Source organism: Notechis scutatus, chromosome 1 (genome assembly GCF_049901735.1).
Source record: "Notechis scutatus isolate UNSWTSFEM ecotype Mainland chromosome 1, rNotScu1.2, whole genome shotgun sequence".
Taxonomy (NCBI): domain Eukaryota; kingdom Metazoa; phylum Chordata; class Lepidosauria; order Squamata; family Elapidae; genus Notechis; species Notechis scutatus.
In genome coordinates, this window is record NC_142009.1 from 93,306,237 (window position 1) to 93,325,005 (window position 18,769).

The following is an 18,769-nucleotide window of genomic DNA, read 5'->3' on the forward strand; positions in this document are numbered from 1 at the left end:
TGTAATAATGTAATTTTTATGTCATTTGTGCAAGCTATGCAAGTTGGTGCAAATGATGTAAAATATAATTAACATTTTTACATAAACTACATATTTAATAGTTGTTGAAAGCCACCCAAGTTAGCTTTGTACAGTAAGATTGGTGGAATGTAAGTTAAATAATTAAATGCATAAATAAATGTATAAATGCATAAATCAATAAAAAATAAAAAATGGCTGTCAGTTACATTGATTTTCCAGACTGGACAATGGATTTTATTGTTTGGGGGAAGGGGAAATCTTAAATAAAATGTTGTCCATTGCATCTGAATGGAAGCCCAAAAGATAAAGATACTGTTGTCCCTTATTCCTTTTCTGCAATTGATATAACATTGCTTGTCCCCAGTGAGAACAGCATTTGGGGTATATATTATTAATCTTATTATTCTTCAACTATTATTATTCTTTATGACCTGGAAAAGAACAATTACCATCGTGCAGATTACATGGGTAGCTGAAATAAATCTTTGTACATATGCAATGAAAAATATTAGTCAAATATGGGGTGAGAACAGGGGTGGGATTCTACCAGTTTGGACTGGTTCTGACGAATCGGATGTTAAAGTTACATCTGGTTCATCGAACCGGTATTTCAACCAACCGGCTGGCCCCACCGTTCCACCCCTCCCCTCCCTGGAGTCTCCACACAATGCAGGTAAGTGCAGGGTCCACATGGAGGCTCTGGGGGCGGGGGGAATGAGCCTTCCGGAAGTCTGGAAACAGGTCTGTTTCCAGCTTTAGAGGGCCTCCAGAGCCAGGGGGAGGCCATTTTCACCCTCCCAGTGGCCCAGGGGAGGTCTCTGGATCCTTGGGAGGGCAAAAAATGGCCCTCCCAGAAGTACTAGAAGTCTGGAAACAACCCTGTTTCCGGCTTCCGGTCGGCCTCCAGAGCCCGGAGGAGGCTGTTTTCGCCCTCCCAGAGGCCTGGGGGAAGTTTCCAGACCCTTGGGAGGGTGAAAATGACCTTCCCTGGGCTCTGAAGGCCCACCAGGAGCCGGAAACAAGAAGCCCCAGTAAGCCATGCCCACCATGGCCACGCCCACACAGCAACCAGGCAGCGAAACGGTTGCTGAGATTTTTGAATCCCACCCCTGGGTGAGAAATATAGTACCTATTTGCTGTATCTCAGATTAATAGTTCTGCTATCTGCCAGGACTAGTATAAGGCATCTTAAGAAACTTCTGAAGTTCCCCACTGTCTTTGTAATTGCCCAACCAGTATTGTACTAGCTCAAGTTAATCATGCTAACTGAAGCATAGAGGTCGAAAGTTCTTGGGCATAATTTGTACTTCTCCTTTTAAGTTACTTTGATCATCATGCTTATGCAGAGAGAATGGAAAACACCTGATTTTATATATTCTTTTGACCAAAGTAGAATGCCCATAGGCAGAAATTCTGAGAAACAATAAGTGAGAATTGATTGCATTTTCTGTTCTTTTTCTAGCAGGAAATCTTTCTTGGTTATCATAACCAAGAGTAAGCTAAGGGCCAGGCCCAAGGCTTTCAATGGCATTTCATTGCCTGACAATAGTCATATTATTCCTACAAGTCATTTGTTCAAAACAGCTGGCTTTTAAGCATGACTGGGCCTTTGCCATGATGCTCTGTTTTTTTTTTTTAATTACATTTTTATTCTGACTTTCCAGTGAAAAGATATAGATACTCCTTTTCTTAATAGGTTTTTTTGGGGGGGCAGGAGAATTACTGTACAGTAATTCTTTATGGGGTTTGCTGATGGAGTCTTTAATTGTGAAGATTGTGGTTAGCTGTCTTTATGACTTATTGTTATCTGATTTTGTGAAATAAAACACTTGGCATCTTTTTGGAAATTGCTTTAAGGAAATTTCCAAAACAAAAGCCACTTGTAAGTTAAAAGACTCTACTATTCTGTACTTTCTTGTACAGTATTATAATGTACCAATCATGGTAATGAATTCATAAAAAGTTTCCACTAAGGAATGCATTCCACTACCTCAATAATCATTGGAGTCTTATTCCATAAATAAGAATCATTTGGGTAGATCATTCCCAGCTTGTATTTCTATTGTACTTATGTTGGTCAAAGGAGAATGAACCTAGAAAATTGGAGGTTCTGTTTGCAATGTATAACATAATAGACTGCACAGAGTTTTGGAATTCTGATCAACCTGTCTTGCTAGCACTTTAAAGTATCTGACCAGCTTTAGTTATAATCTGCCAGAGCTTAAGTGTACCAGACAATCACATAGGAGAAAACCCATCTTGTTATCCAGACTAACTTAACCTAATCTAAACATTGTATCTCTATCTCTACCGCTATTTTTTTATGACCATGTTAAAAAAAATTAGAACATACCTTTGAGAAGCATCAAAAAAGCATACAAGAATTCTATTTGCTAGAGCAAATCTGTTTTAAATGAAAAAAACTGAAGAGGACAAGATACATTCCCTCTGTTTTGAAGGAGGCGGTAGTCCAACTGATCTTCAAGAAGCCATTTTTGGATCCAACAATCCTGGATAATTTTTCTCCAGTTTAAAATCTTCCCTATTTTGGTAATGTTGTTCAGAGGATGATAGGTTAACATTTTCAAAGGTCCCTGGAGGAAGTGGGAGAAGCCTAGCTCTAGAACCCTGAAGTGTACTGTATATCCCAGAGCTCAACTCTCTTCCCACTCCTACTTTACATCTACATGAAGCTGTTGGGTGAGATCATTAACTGGCACAGGATGAGGTATCACCTTTGGCCTGGGCTGCATAAGTATGCCATCAAGGTTCTTTCCCAGTAGCTGGACAATGAAGAATGTAATATATCTCAATTTTAGCAAGATTGATTCATTGTGGTATTTGGGACTTCCTGAAATTGAAGATATTCCATCCATCATTAAATCTATTTCTGCTCCACTAAACAGCTGATATAAGATCTGGGCTCCTGGATTGGATCGGGTTTCTGGATTGAGAGGCCTGTTTATAGTCCCTAATGCATTAGTCATTTCCTGAATGGATTACTGTATTGCAATAAGTTCTACATGATACCACTCTTGAAAAACGTGGGAGGGCTTTAGCAGGTCCAAATTACACCAACATATGTACTGTTGGATCAGTGGTGGGATTCAAATTTTTTTTACTACTGGTTCGGTGGGTGTGGCTTGGTGGGCATAGCAGGGGAAGGATACTGTAAAATCTCCAGTCAGGGGTGGTATTTGCCGGTTCTCCGAACTACTCAAAATTTCTGCTACCAGTTCTCCAGAACTGGTCAGAACCTGCTGAATACCACCTCTGTGTTGGATGCATCAAGGGTGTGCCCATATGATGCTAGAGTTGCATGAGCTGCACTGGCTCCCAGTATATTTCCAGGTGCAATTCAAGGCTATCATCATTAGAGCCCTGCATTGTGTACTTGTGGATCCATCTGTCTTCAGTGGTTTCTGAGTGTGTGAGCTCCAGGTCTCTTCTGTAAAACAATGTCTGGTGAGACCCAGGAGATGAGCCTTCTCTGTTGTGGTGCTTAAGCTATAAGACAGACTTTCTCCTAAGATCCAGATGGTCCAAACACTTGTAGCTCTCTGGAAGGCCATGCACACCCAGCTTTCCTCAGGTGTTAGGGACAGATTGGTAGAGTTTGATATGTGTGTTTTGATGTATGAGTTAGTTCTGAGATGCCGTGGTTATTGTGCCTTGGTTATCATCGAACTACAGTATTTTTGGTCTTCATTTTACTGTATGATTTTTCATGTGTATTGTTTCTTCTTTATCAAGATTTTTTTGTTTAAGATAGGTGGTCATATAAACTGCAGTTAGATACAATGTGATGAGATGAGATGGGAGGCGAAAGGATGAATCAAGTAATTACTAGGAACTAAGTTTGGGTTCTGTTATATATAAAAATACCACTATCATCAAAGCAAAATAAAATGTGGCTACATCTCACCATTCATTAGGTAATCCTATCCTTATTCAAACAAGAGTGCCCAATATAGTTCACTGAAATACACAAGATCAAACATCCATTCTCAGTAACATGCAGGAAGTATGTTGTGGCAACTAACAAAGCCTTCCTCCTTCTTTCAGCTTAGTCGATTATCTGCAACATCACATAAGAATGTTTTGAACCGAAAAGTTGCTGGGAGGCATAACTTGATTATGGATTCACTCGTAAGATTATGGTTAGTGCTAGCATCCACTAGCTAGCAGGATGTGACATTTGTTCAGGATGCATACTTTACATTAATATTTATAAACATCATATATGCTAAAATAGCCTTTTTAATCTGCTGTTCTCTGGGGGGTGGTGCATCATCCCCAGCTAGAAAGTTGAGGGATGCTGTATTAGAGGAATTCCTACATAATCTATAATTGGAGTTTCCTACATGTAAGGCATCGATTATTAGTTAATAATGTGGATTTCCCCTTCCCCTTTGGGATACCAGGATTCAACCTTCCAACTCTGGTGATTAGGCTGAATCGTAGAAGAAATTAAATAAAGATCTCCACTATCGTGTTTATTTTAACACTGTAATCCATGCTGTATGGAAGAAAAGAGGATGGACACAATCTAACTTCTCTCTTAAACCACACAGAGAGTTTTAATTTGCCAAAGGGACTCCAGTTAGGCATGTGCAAACAGCCTGACTGGTACGATTGAAATAAGATTCTTTTCTAATGCTGTAAACTTTAAATCAACCAAAGAAGGAAATGTAGGGAAAAATTCTTCCATACTGATTAGATTTATATTTCATGCAGGTCTTATTTCTTCCTATGGTTTTTTTTTCTTTAAAAGACTTCCTTGTTTCATAGAAAGGATTTCTAATGTTTTCAGGCCTCAGTACTCGACAATAAGTTCTATCTTCTTCTTTCTGGTTTATAGATAAAAGAACTCTATGGCAAAGAAGATTTGCTGACTCAATCTGATCAGAGAACTTTCTGGAATACTGATGATCCTGGTAAGTATAGAAAAGTTATTGCCTTTAATAAGAAAGCAAAAACATAAGCTTCAGAACACTATCTCCTTCCAGAAATGTATAGTTGTATAGACTATTACTCCCCAACCCAAGCAAAGTTAAAAGGCAAACCTGTGAATGATGGCTTAGTATTTTTGGTATTTAAGGTTTTATTGCGGGCTTATATCAAAGCACAGCACATGATTGATTCCTCTCCTTTGCCACAACCACAACTTTGTGAGGTATGCTATGCTAAGAGAGGCTGACCCAAAGTTAGCCAGAGAACTTCCATGACTGAGTTCTCCAACTCTATCCTAACATTTTAACCAATGATTGTCAGGGTTCTAGAAAAGAACAGAAGAAAGGTCATATTGGGATGAATAGAGATTTAACTTATTAGAAGTCTACTCTTCTTGCTTTCCTAAGTTTCTTCTTCCCCAGTGATGGTGGCAGTATATAACCAATATCTAGTATTCATTTATTTTTCTAACCTCTCTTCATATTCAGTGAGTTGGTGATCAACTCATAGCATGTTGCTTGTACTTTAGAAACCATGATAAGTTCTGATTTTGGAGATTATCTTCCATTCCAGCTCCCATCCCCAACAGTTGGTCTCACTTGCTGCCCACGCCTTGGGCTTTGAACCTAAGAAGCAGGGGTGGAATTCTACAGGTTCACACCTATTTGCTAGAACCGGTTGTTAACATTCTAAACAGTTCGGAGAACCGGTTGTTAGAAGAAATTACTGGCCTAATCCTGTAAGGAAGGCAAGAAGGAAACATTCTGGTGTTGCTTACAGAAACTGCCTCTCTGTTAATCCTTATTACATTCTTGGCAGGACTAGACTTCCTGTCTCTGGAACTTCTCTGAAGGTTTTTTTTCCTCCTTTGCTGGTACTTTGCTTGTGTCGATGACCATTCAAAGTTACAATGGCACTGAAAAAAGTGACTTATGACCATTTTTCACACTTACGACTGTTGCAGCACCCCCACAGTCATGAGAAGCCAGGCAAGGAGATGCGTGCCTCAATGTGAGTGATGTTGAGTTGGCCACGCCCAGCCAGACACATGACCACCAAGCCATGCCCACAGAACCGGTTGTTAAAAAATTTGAATCCCACCCCTGCTAAGAAGTGATGGGGCTGCTACATACTTAGATGGGAGATTCCCCAAGAATAACATATCCCAAGGTATGAGCTAGATGGGGATGTCATTAAAATACTCTGTTAAGAAGGAAGGGTAAAATGCCAGCATGATTCAAGTTTAACATGACGGGGGAACCTGACCTTTCATTCAACTTCTAGAAATGTATCTCTGTTAATCTTTTGCAACATAGGTGACAATGGCCCATTTAGTTTTTCAAGGGACAAGCAGGTATAAAAGTATAAATAGGCAAACACTGACCTTGGAAATCAAAGGGTTGCCCACTTGGTGGGAGAATATTTTAGTTCCTCAGGCTGCTTTGCCTGTAATCTCAAAATGATGATACTTGAGAATCTGAATGACAAAAGTTAAATCCACTGAAATTGTGATTCAGAATTTCTTAGAATGCCCTATATCACTAATTAAACACACCTTTTTCCCCATCACACTGCTTATATTATTATTAACAGTTATTCAAAACAAGATTATCCAAGTCATTCTTAAGTACCACTTAAAATTTGCTCCCTCCTCAAAGCAATTCTGTCTCTCACTTTTTCTGTCTTTATTGTTCCTTTTCTTCACCTCCTCTAACAGTAATCCTCTCAAAGGTTTATACTGGATTGTGATCTCAGAAGTTTATGTAAAAACAAATAGATTTGTCTTTAAAATGCCTGGCTCTTTTCTTTCCATTGGATTTTTATTTTATGAATTTTATATTGTTAGTCACCTGGTGTATCTTGTGGGAAGAAAAGCAAAATGATACAGTATTTGTATAAAAATGCAGCTTGAAGAATTATACACGTTGGCTTATGAAACTTGGATACAGAGAATTTTGGCAAACCTGATGGCAGAGGGAATCATATGTCTAATTGGCAAGGAATATTAAATTCTTAGGAATGTTTGCAATAGTTTGTTTTGGGAGATCTGGAAGCAAAAACAACCATGGAAAGAGATGGAGAAAATTGAAGAGAAATCTTCTTAGGCTAAAAAAGTACAATAATACTAAAAATAAATTTGGGCAATCTGAGAAAAGATTTATGTAATTGTCCATTTAGTTTATTGGGTGCTTCTAATTCCATTGTGTTTTTTTCTTTCAAAAGTGTAGCAATTGTTTCAAGGAATCTAGTGTTGGATGATAGGAGCTGAAGGGGATGTGTTCCTGTGATTTGTATCTTAATGAAAAAGCTAATCTTTCTTTACATTTTTAAGGCTTTGTTGATAACAAACCCTTAGGTATTTGATGCAGATTTTTTTTTTATTTGTCCCCAGGGAGACTGTCTTTCACAGGGCAGATAATTCCCTTTAAAAATGAATTAAATTACAGTCAGAACAGTAAATGGATCTGAAGTGACCCATACACCTAGGCTAGTAGGATTTTTTCCGTATGATGACAGATATTTCTGCACGTTATTTAAAATAAATTAAGGATATCTTTATTTTTGCATGTTATTAGTTTTAGCAGCTTGATAATTTGCACAGGAGGGTACTATAGTAATTGATTAATTCAGGAAAAATATATGTAGCTCAGGGTTCAACTTTACAGTTTCTGGTGCTCTCTGATCTTGGTTATTTGCTTGCAGATGATGTTACTCAGTTGGGTAATGAAACTTCAAGCAAACAACCAAGCTCACAGAGCACCAAGAACACTATTAATTAATTGAAATTAAGTATTATGTCAATTGTCTAATCCCCTGATACATGAAAAAAATTATTTGTTTGTTGTTTATCAAATTGATTGGTCGTCCATCTTACCAAAGGGTAACTTACAGTCATATAAGAACAAGCAGTTTTGTGGTGCAATGTCAATGCTTAAATGCCAGGTGCAAAACAGATACAGTAATTTGTAGTATTATTTTTTTTATCAAATGCAATGTTGATAACAAAGTTTTAAGTTTGCATGTCTTCATTTTTGTTCTTGGAAAGCAGATCTTCTGTCCAGATGAAAATGAGGATTTAAGGACTCTAGGGTTCAGAATCAACTTTCAATCAGTTTTATAGATATGGAAATTGATTGTCATGATCCATATAATTCTAATATCTTAAAAAAATGACCCCATGACATATTTTAGTAATATTTGTGCATCTTATGGTATGTATTTAAAATATGTAGATAGTCAAGTAAAAATATATTTGAATTGCATAGCTGAATTCTTTTGATGTCATGTATAATTGAAGTAACATATATCTACACAGTGCCTCACTAGCCTTGGCTGATCTCAAAAACCAGAATAAGATCTGAATATGACTTTGATGAGATATCACCAAGAAATCCTGGAGTTACAAACCAGCTGGAAAATTTAAAAACAGAATCCCATAAAAACATCCCATATTGTTAACAAGACAACAACTTAAAACTTTCCATGTAATCACCAAGGGTTATGCTCAACTTGAAAGAAATTCTACTGTGACTGTATAAATCAACAGATTACACATTCAGATTCTGTTTTTCTGGGCTCCAGAAGAATGTGCTTTCTTAGATTACTTGCTAAAGTGTTGTTTATAATTCTTCTAACCCAACATTGAAAATAAATATTGCCTGAATCCATCAGTGGACTGATCCTCTTGCTATTGATCGACAGTTTCACTCCAAATTATATTTTCCCCCCACTGGCATGGCTGGAATGTGCCTTTTATGTTAAGAATGTTTAGATTTGTTGAAGCACAGTAAACAATTGGAGACTGGTACAAGGAGAGAGAATCTTTATAGTTCTGATACCTATAGCTTTCCATAGTTATATGCTATGTTTTATATACATCTATCATTTGAATTGGCTGAGTTTCAGTTGCAGATCAACTATCCCACTGAAGACTGGCAGAAATGAAAGTTTTTGCTCATTGACCATTTTAACTTTTCCCCAACCACAGCTTTCAATTGGGAAACCATAACATTTGGAAGGATACTAGCTGAGTTATAAAATCCTCTTCCAAGATCAGTCTATGGCATCACCATGTAAGATATGAAGACTATTATGTCAGAAAATGATGGCTAATTACTGTACGAATTGTGCTATGGTAGATCAGAGGAGAAGTGATCATTTAAGCTAGCATCTAAACGGACATGATCAGCAAATATTTTTGGGCTCCTGGAATGCAAAAACTAATACAGCAGCTATTGTCCTTTTATCTGAATGAAATAAGAGTCATTACCTTGGGCTTATTGTTCCTACATTTTTGTTTTCTTCATCAAAGAATTCACCCTAGTATAGGCAAAGATCTAATAAAACAGACTTCCTTTTTCTTTAGACCTATTAGGTATGTTTCTGGACATTCAGCTCTTTAATAAATCCATGTCCAACTTGAACTATTACAAGAGGCCACCCAATACTTTTCATATTTTCTTTGGCTATCCCAATATTCAAGCAATTCTCTACTCCAGGTTAACCGTTTTTTATAATTTATCAGACTCACATGGCTCAAGAATAATGTTTTTAAGACAAAGAAGGAAAATATTATTTTCTGGCCTTGATTTCAGTGTATTTAGCTCTCTCTTTTTAATAGAGATTCAGAGCCAAACTTGTTGAGAGGGTAATCTATATGCTCTTTAGTTATGTAAACAGCCTGTGTAAGGAAGCCTCAATAACTTTGGACCCTAGGGTTGGAAGAAAGTATTACCTTTTTCTCTACTGAAAAACATTACTTTTCATTTTATATTTGTTTTAAAATATGGGATATTAATTACTGGGATACTAGTTGGAAGACAAATTCAGCAAAGTGATCCTCCTAAAATGCTGGATTTGTCTTGTTGATAACTTCCTCCTTCAATAAAGAGAGAGCAAAAGATCAATTATCCTTGAAAAGCAGAAGTAGCAGAAACATTGGTGATAGTGATCTTATGTTAGAGTTCTAGATTTTTGTTAGAGTTCTAGATTTTAAGAAGACTGAAGCTGACTAAGGTCAAAAATCCTGGACTTGAAATAATTGTATTTTAATAAACAATGGTGAGCTGGATTCCTTCACAGAATAAGCTGAAGCAAAAAGGAAATCAAGATAACCCATCCTAAAAAACAATACTAAAGGTTCCATTGGAAATAGAAAAATAGATTTATGTAAAAAAGAGAGGGCTATAGAGGCTTTCTGTATGTGTATATATATATATATATAGTTTTAGTTTACTTTATTGTCATTGCACCACGTACAATGAAATTAAATGCCATCTTCAGTGTACATTATAAATATAAAAATAAAACACAAACACAAATCCTTCACATTCTATACAATTGAATTGAAAACCCGATATTGCATTAATATTGCACTATACGTAGATATAAGGGTACATTTAGGTAGCCTGGAATTGAAAGGTAGTCTTAGGTAAAAACTTAAAACTGAGAATACTGAATGATAATAAAAAGGGTTCCAATACAGGTAGTTCTCAACTTACAAAAGTTCATTTAGTGACTGTTCAAAGTTACAATGGCACTGAAAAAAGTGACATATCTGTTTTTCAATCTTTGCAGCAGCCCCATGTGACCATGTGATCGAAATTTAGATGCTTGGCAACCGACTTGTATTTATGATGGTTGCAATGTCCCAGGGTCTTATGTGATCACCTTTTGTGACCTTCTGACAAGCAAAGTCAATGGGGAAGCCAGATTCACTTAACAACCATGTTGCTAACTTATCAACTGAGGTATTTCACTTAAAAACTGAGACAAGAAAAATGGTAAAACGAGGCAAAACTCACTGAACAAATATCTCACTTAACAACAGAAATCTTGGGCTCAATTGTAGTTGTAAGTCAAGTCACTATACTACTTGTATATCCAAAATGAAAAGAAAAGAGTCAATGTATTCAAAAGCTCAGAAGACTAAATCTCTGGTCCCGGTGACTGACTCAGATTGGATCCTACAAACACAGTTTTTCTAAGACACTCATATTTAAAATGCAATCTCTTGAAGTCAACTTAGTATTGATCTCTTGTTTGGCTCAAGCCTAGCAGTAAAACATCTTCTAAGTCTGTAGAGAATCCAGAAATAATTTCAAAAAGAGAAGATAAATCATCTTTGGAAGCAAGATGTTAAAATAACCCTAGAGTCGTGATGGCGAACCTATGGCACGCATGCTACAGGTGGCACGCAGAGCCATTTGTGCCGGCATGCAAGTTGCAGGCAAACTTACCTCACTGGGCATGCATGTGCCTCACAGCTGATTTTCAGCCGGTTTGGGGCCTTTTTCAGCCTCCCAAAGGTTTGACGAAGGCTTCTGCAGGCTTTGCAGGATGAAAACTAGCCCCGTTTCATCACTTCCTGTTTTTCCGAAAATACCGGAAGTGATGAAACGGGGCTAGTTTTCGGCTAGTTTTAATCTTTAAAGAATGGAATATGTATAACTACAGCACAATCAGGAAAAATAATGAAAAAAGGAATCTAAAGACTACATATAGATTAAAATAAACACAGTAAAAGGAAGAAAAACTAAACAAAGAAAAATGAAAGAAAAGAGATCTATATACTATCCATATTAGGAATACATATGGCCTAAATTTAGTTATAAGCTTCAGGACTGAATTGTATTATTATACACCGCTCAGAGTCTCCTTTGGGGGAGATGAGCTGCTGTATAAATTAATTATTATATATTGGTACATGGATCCTATGCTCAAATACATGTGACATATAAACAGTAGACTCTGATAATTCACTCTGCAAGGGTTTTTTCAATGAGCAACCAAAAAGTGGAAGTATCTAAATAGGAAATCATGGTTTTTCAAAGCCATTTTAAGCATAGAACAAACTAAGAGAAACCATGATTTTCCATATAGGGAAATTACTCTGTCCAGAAACACTCTTCATCCTGCCTCTATAATCCCAGAATATTAAAGTTTTTAATTGATTATTGCATATGATTGGCACTGGGGTAAAATCAAACAGACAGTGGATTTATGTTTGTCTGGGTAGTGTTGTTTGTCTGGATGGTGACACTCAAAGCAGCTTAGTGGAACTCTTTCAGTCAATTCTGTTTGAGGTTTCTGGCAATCTTTTGACAAGCTCAGCAAGTCTTATATCAGTAAAAACGTTTCTGTACATTCCTTAGTCATTATCCATTGGTCTATTGCTGACTTGTAATCCTGTTAGCAAGGCAAATGGAATTAACTATCCCAGAATACTAAATGACTATCCTATAACAATAACCCTTATGTAGGCAAAGTTATCATCACGTCCTTGAATATTTCAAGCAGAAGATGTTTCAAAAATGTAGGAGATGGTATATTAATGAAAAAAATTTACTAACGTTTTGAATAATCATCTGCTGTTGTTGTTAGTTGCAAAGTCATGTCCAACCCATTGTGACCCCATGGACAACATTCCTTCAGGCCTTCCTGTCCTCTACCATCTTCTGGAGTCCATTTAAGCTCATGCCTACTGCTTCAGTGACTCCACCCAGCCACCTCATTCTCTTTTGTCCCATTCTATTGCCCTCAATCGTTCCCAGCATTAAGCTCTTCTCCAGTGAGTCCTTCCTTCTTGTTAGGTGGCCAAAGTAATAATTACCCAGTATTAAATATTTTACTCAGTGATTTTTGGTCAGTGGGATAACTAAACATATAATAAGTATATAAACAAACTAGAAGTCCAGTGGGGCTTAGATCTGAGCAAATATACTAAGAACAGACTGTATAGGACTATAGGTAGTCCTCAACATACAATTGTAATTGAGCCTGGACATAAATTGAGGCATCACGTGATTGGTTTCAAAATTACAACTTGTTTGACAATGGTTGTTAAGCTAACAGTGGTCATTAAGCAAACCCAGAAGTCATTAAGTTAATCCATTTTTCCCAATGGGTGTTTTTTTTGCCAGAAACCAGAAGCAAATACTGAAAACTGACAAAAAAAATATGTCACAAATTGTGATCATATGACTGAGGGAAGCTACAAGAGGCCATAAAGGTGAGCCTGTCACCAAACACACAAAAACCTATAATGTAATTGGGTTATTTGTGCATCTGTTGTAACTTTGCAAATGGGTCATAAATAGTTCTGGGAGATGCATTGTAACTTTGAATAGTAGTAAATAACCAGTTGTAAGTCAAGGACTACCCGTATAATATTTAGATATTAATAAATGAAAGCCCCTGGATTGGCATTGTTTTCTTTTATTCAAATCTGGGAGAAGCAGAGTCTTAAATAAGACTAAAAAACTTATATAATGGTGGTTTAAATGTTTAACGAATACTTTCTTATTCTTTGCAAACTAATAAGCCCATTTCTTTGCCTTTACCATCTTTTCTTGTTGGTATGAATGCTGCTAAATGGGTACTTTTCAACTAGAAAATATGGTGGACAGCAATTTCCAATCTAGCGTTCTCAAGATATATTGGACTATAATTCTCATCACCTTCAACCATTGGCTGCTGGTGATGGGAATTGCCAAAAGTCCTGATACACTAATTGCAGATATCTGTTGAAAGATCCTATACATATGTCTCTTAGAGAAGATTACTAAATGACTAAAGTCCCTGCACAGTAAGAAATGCAGAGCCTCACATATCTGAGAGATAGAAGTGGTGTTTTTTTTTTAAATCTTGTGTGTGTTTATTTCCAACAGAGTATGGATAGTCATTTGATAAGCTTTAATTTGGATATGGCACTAAGAATGGGTTGGACCTAAGTGGCCCCTTCCAACTCTATGATTTTTTTTTTTGTAGATAGAGGGTATAATTTTATGTAATTCCCAGTTATTTGCAGTAGCTTGTTTGCTTGCAGTGCTGATGTTTGCTTGCAATGCTGATCTTTGCAGTAGTAACAACTACTTTTGCAATTTTTTTAAAAAAGATATCTCATTAATGCAGCAATCAGTACATCCAGTAAACTGCAGCCTAAGCATTTATTTCCTAATTTGGGGTGGTGGGGGAGAGAATTGGCCACAGGTACATTTAAAGGAACATTTAGACAGTCAGAATCTAACAAATATAGTATGGGCAGGAAATGAGGAGTACTTTGCAGATAAGATAAAAGTTAGAAAAATACTAGCACAATTTCCTATATTATTTGGAATTTCCACTGAACTGTATTAGAGAAACAAAGAACAAAATGTTATTATAAGCTATTTGAGAGATGGTTGCAAATCACTTTAATGCAGGTCTACTTCATTTCTAGAGTAGAGGGTTCATTCATAGTCCAGAGACCATATACACCACACTCTGGTAGCCTTGCACTAAGACTCCAGCTTCAGTACAGTACCTGTATTAAGACTGTTGTAACTTACTGTTGTAACCTCTCTTAGTATCACCCACTCACACTTCCACCACAATAATTTGTAAGAAACTTCCCTAAGCTTGCATACAAATACAGTACAGGATTGTATGTGGGGCTTTCCTTTTATGCCAGGCAACTTATTAGCAATATGAAAGTAATAAAAATAAGTTGTTGCAAGTTGCAAGTCAAAAATCGTTCAGCTTCAATCTCAGTTCCATGATATCCACAAAAATCCCAGATCACCCTTTCCCAAATCAATACCAGTAATATTGTGCATTTTAACTGTTTCACTTTAGTGGAGAGCCTTCAAGGCTGTGTGTGTGTATATGTGTCCACCATACAAATTCTCAATTTTGAAACAGGACTTTAGGAGAGAAGGACGAAGTAAGGACATTTCTATTTCAGTGGTGGCAAGAAGGTATAAGGCAAAGTTACACTGCTGTATGCTTATGATGGTTACCAATGTACTGGATAGCCCTTGACTTACGACCATAATTGGAACCAGAATTTCCGTTGTAAAGCAAGGCAGTTGTTTAATGAGTCGCACATGATTTTACAATTTTTTTTGGCCAGTTTTTAATTGAATTGCAGTTGTTAAGTGAATCATATAATTGTTACGCAAACCTGGCTCCCTCCCCCCATTCACCTGGCTTGTCGGAAAGCTCCCAAATGGCAATATAATCTCGTGGGGCACAACCATCCTAAATACATGCTGGGTACCAAGTGCCCAGATTTTGATCACGTGACCATGGAGATGCTGTGATGGTCTGAAGCATGAGGACTGGTTGTAACTTTTTTCAGTGTTGTTATAACTTTTGAATGTTGCTAAATGAATGGTTGTAAGTTGAGGACTACCTATACCTATTTTTTTTATTCCAAAATAGAGAGTAATATGTTCAACATAACCTTTTTTTCCCCTAGTAAAATCTATGTTAGAATATTACTATTAGACAGTTGAGACTTATAATGTGCAAGTTTTCAGATTCTCTAGAATCTCTCATCATACAGAATGATTGATAAAACAAAGGGGAGGAAGAGAGCTGGCTACTACTTAGCTGTAATGCACTTATTTCCAGTTTGGATATATGCAGTTTTTTCATATTTTCCACCTGAAGTCCAGTATAAGTAGATTCTATTGTTTGAATATTCCAGAATGGTTATCCTTTCACTCTCCTTCCTTTGTTCAGTATTTTATCTAATTAATATTCTGGAAAATCTGAAAGGTGTTTGGTGATCTTGGTTTAGCCTATGTTACCTATTGTCCAGTCTGGGTTTTAGAATTTTTTTTAGCAATAACTCAGCTAGTTTGGATTTGGGGGCAGGGGTTTTTCTCTAGAACAGGAGTTTCCAACCTTGGCCACTTTAAGACTTGTGGACTCCAATTCCAAAGCTGGCTGAGGAATTCTGGGAATTAGAGTCTACAAGTCTTAAAGTGGCCAAGGTTGGAAACCCTTGGACTAGATGGTACCAACCAAGCTTGGCTAACTTCTGAAAGCTGTGCATGGGTGAGGCCTTGAGAGAATTTGGATGGGGCACCACCAGGTCAGCCCAGGACCAGAAGCCATATTCTAGAACAAGGGTCTTCCCACATGGCAAGTTTAAGACTTGTGGACTTCAACTCCCAGGATTCCTGAGCTAACATGACTGGAGGAGGAATTCTGGGAATTGAAGTCCACAAGTCTTAAAGTGGCCAAGGTTGGAGACCCCTGCTCTAGAAAGTATTAAGGAAGGGAGGGAGGGAGGGAAGGGAGGGAGGAAGATTAGAGATGAACCGGTTTGATTCCAAAAAAATGCTTTCGATGCACAGAAGTGCAAACATAGCACCTGTCTGTACGGAGTCACTTTCTTTCCCCAAATGATGCAATCTCCATTCATAGCCCTATGCACTACAAGGTATCTTTTGGAAATCAAGTCCAAAGTGCTGCAGAGCCTTTAATAGCAAAGAACCAATGTGTGGAAAAGGATTTGTCCAACGTGGAGGCTGTAACACTAATGAAAGTGACAGATTCGGGAGATTTTACTTAATCATCAAGGCCTGAAATCCACACAGGGAATTCCTCAAGTCTTGTTAGGGTGAGGGGTGGAGATTTGCGGCTGGAAGTCACCCGCCTCAGCTTCGCGAGTTGTGTTGCAGACTTCATCCTCCACCTCAAGAGCACCCTGCCAAACTGAGCCTCCTTTTTCAAAGCCCATCGCTTCCTAGAACAGATGGCAAAGTTTCAGCGGGCCTCTTTTGATCTACCGGCCCTAGTTTCTACTCAGCATAAGGCGCAATTGTCACAGGGCTGCGGGTGATCTTGAAAGCGAGGATCTCCATGAGATCGCAAAGCCGGCCTTGCCCCCCCTCCCCCCGCCTTCAGAAGGTGAACTCGAGCGCCCCCGGCGTTCCCGTTCAAAGTTGCTGCGAGAAGTCGGCACTTCGCCGTCTGTCTTCCTTCCCCCTGCGAGGAGAGCGAGAGGAGCAGAGGAGTTCAGCGGACGCAGGCTGGGTTTCGGACTCCGGAGGCGGGAAAGCCCTTGTGCCGTGTGTCTCTTACTTTCCTGTTCGGAAGTGCTTGGTGCCAGGCCTGGAAAAGGGACGCCTGCTCCAGCCTCCACCCCTGGGCCGGCAGGAAAGCCTGGTCTCAACAACTTCTCTTTCCTTTGAAACGACACATGTTCGGGAGCCCAGATGTCTCCCTCCGCTGCTAAAAAGAGAAAGGGGAAGTGGCGTGGGAGGCTGGCTGGGTGGAGAAGGAGAAACGGGACGACACCGGCGGCAGCCGTCCTCTCGCGCAGTTTTGACGCAGAAACATTATCACACACACACACCCCACCTCAGCAGCAGGGGAACATCTGCCCCCCATCTTTCGGCGGCGATGAGTCAAAGGCAATAAGACGGAGCCCTAAGGAGTCACATCTGTCTTGTGTAGATACTCCAGATTAACCGATTTGGGAATCGGCTGCTGGATGCTTGCTGCAGCGAATCGCGCGATGAAACAAGCAGCGCTACAAAATCGTACCCCGAAACTCTAGCCTAGCGATCCCAATCCGCAAATCACACCCACTGAAATAGTCGCATGAACGGTATACCCCCAAAGCATTTCGGGATCGCCTTCCCCGGCCCCTGATGCCTCTTGGGTTTTCTATCGATCTATCTGTAACACTCTTCTTCAGTTGTGTTTTGATTCAAGTCTTGCTGGGCTTAATTATAGGCGACCTGCATTTCTAGTTGCACACCGGGTGTGCGCGTGGGCATGTGTACACAATAAGCAACATTTCAGGGTTATGTTGCAACAACGTGGTTAACGTTGAACTTTAGTTCTCTGTGTGTAAATCGCCCTTAATGCAAGGTTCATAAAGTGGGCAGCAAGATCAGCTGGTTTCTTTCCTCCATCGCCCGCCTCCTGTCAACCTGATTGGGAGCCGGACAGCCGTCCAAAGGAGACGTATTGTTGGGAATTACAACAAGCTAAAGGATTTAAAAGTACAGAACGGCACTTCTGTTGTGGGATCTTGAGGAAGAGGGGAAGCGAGAGCCATGAGAGAGAAAGAAGAAAAGTCTTCACTAAAAGGTTAGTTCAGTATTGTTTTGCTAACCATTCTTTTGTTTGAATATTGATAAAGAGGGGGGGGGGGTCTTTTTCAACAACTTCTCTGGAGGAACAATGATTGAAACTTTGAAAGGGATGCTTACAAATTGTAATTACTTTTACCAACTAAGCCATACAAAGATTGGGACTCTTTTTCTTTCTTTCTTTGGTGCTGTGGAAATGATGGAAACCCCCTTTTAAAAAACAAACTGAAGGAGTGAAATGGAGGAAGTTGTAGTGGAACTTAATTTTTTCAGAGAATCCTAGTGGGGGTGGAAGCTATAGCTGCTTTGAACTCAGCTTGTTGTGCAGACTTTAGTTTCCTTTCAGGGCTTTTAAAGAGAAAAGACTCTGTGGAAAAGGATGAAGTAGCACTAGGACCATGGGTCTGTAAGTTCAGTTAAGGAGTTCTCTTTGGCTTGAGCAAGTAGACAAAGTCTTTGGACTAGATTTGTTCACTCAGACTGTTGTGTGTGTGAAACCTGTCATATATTGAGGTAGACTGGCTAGCACTCTGAATACAACTGCAAATAGCTCTTCAGGCTTTAGACAAGCCCCAAATAGAGATGTGGGATTGCACATCTTTTAAGGCTCCCCTCACTTGCTGTCCTCATTCTGTAAGCATTGGCTTCCTCCAGTGTTTTATGGGTGCTTTCCATTATCCTTTGCATCAATGTTACCACAGATTGTTGATTGGAACTAATGGACATGATCCTGGGCTTTCCTTCCTTTTGTTAAGAATAGGGTCCAGGGTCATCTCTAAACTGTTCCAGGGGCATTTACTCTGAGTGGCACCCATTGAGTGCCATTGAGACTTGGAATACCTAATTCCATAGTTCGACAACCTTGAGAAGAACAAACAGACCAAGAAAGAAAGGAACTCAAATTAGAAATGAATGGCCTT

The 18,769-nt window shown here is 38.7% G+C and overlaps 1 protein-coding gene across 3 annotated transcripts in view; it reads left to right on the plus strand.

Moving 5' to 3' along the window:
* The window catches only part of SGK1 (serum/glucocorticoid regulated kinase 1), a 75,975-nt gene that overhangs the window by 45,899 nt on the left and 11,307 nt on the right, over positions 1-18,769 (plus strand). For 2 of the 3 annotated variants that reach the window (XM_087971334.1, XM_087971338.1), the window contains one exon: positions 4,883-4,958. In XM_087971334.1, the coding sequence (XP_087827460.1) occupies positions 4,883-4,958 (76 nt within the window). Of the gene's footprint in view, positions 1-4,882; positions 4,959-17,679; positions 17,848-18,769 lie in introns of those variants that run through there. The other variant, XM_026666138.2, reaches the window with a different exon arrangement.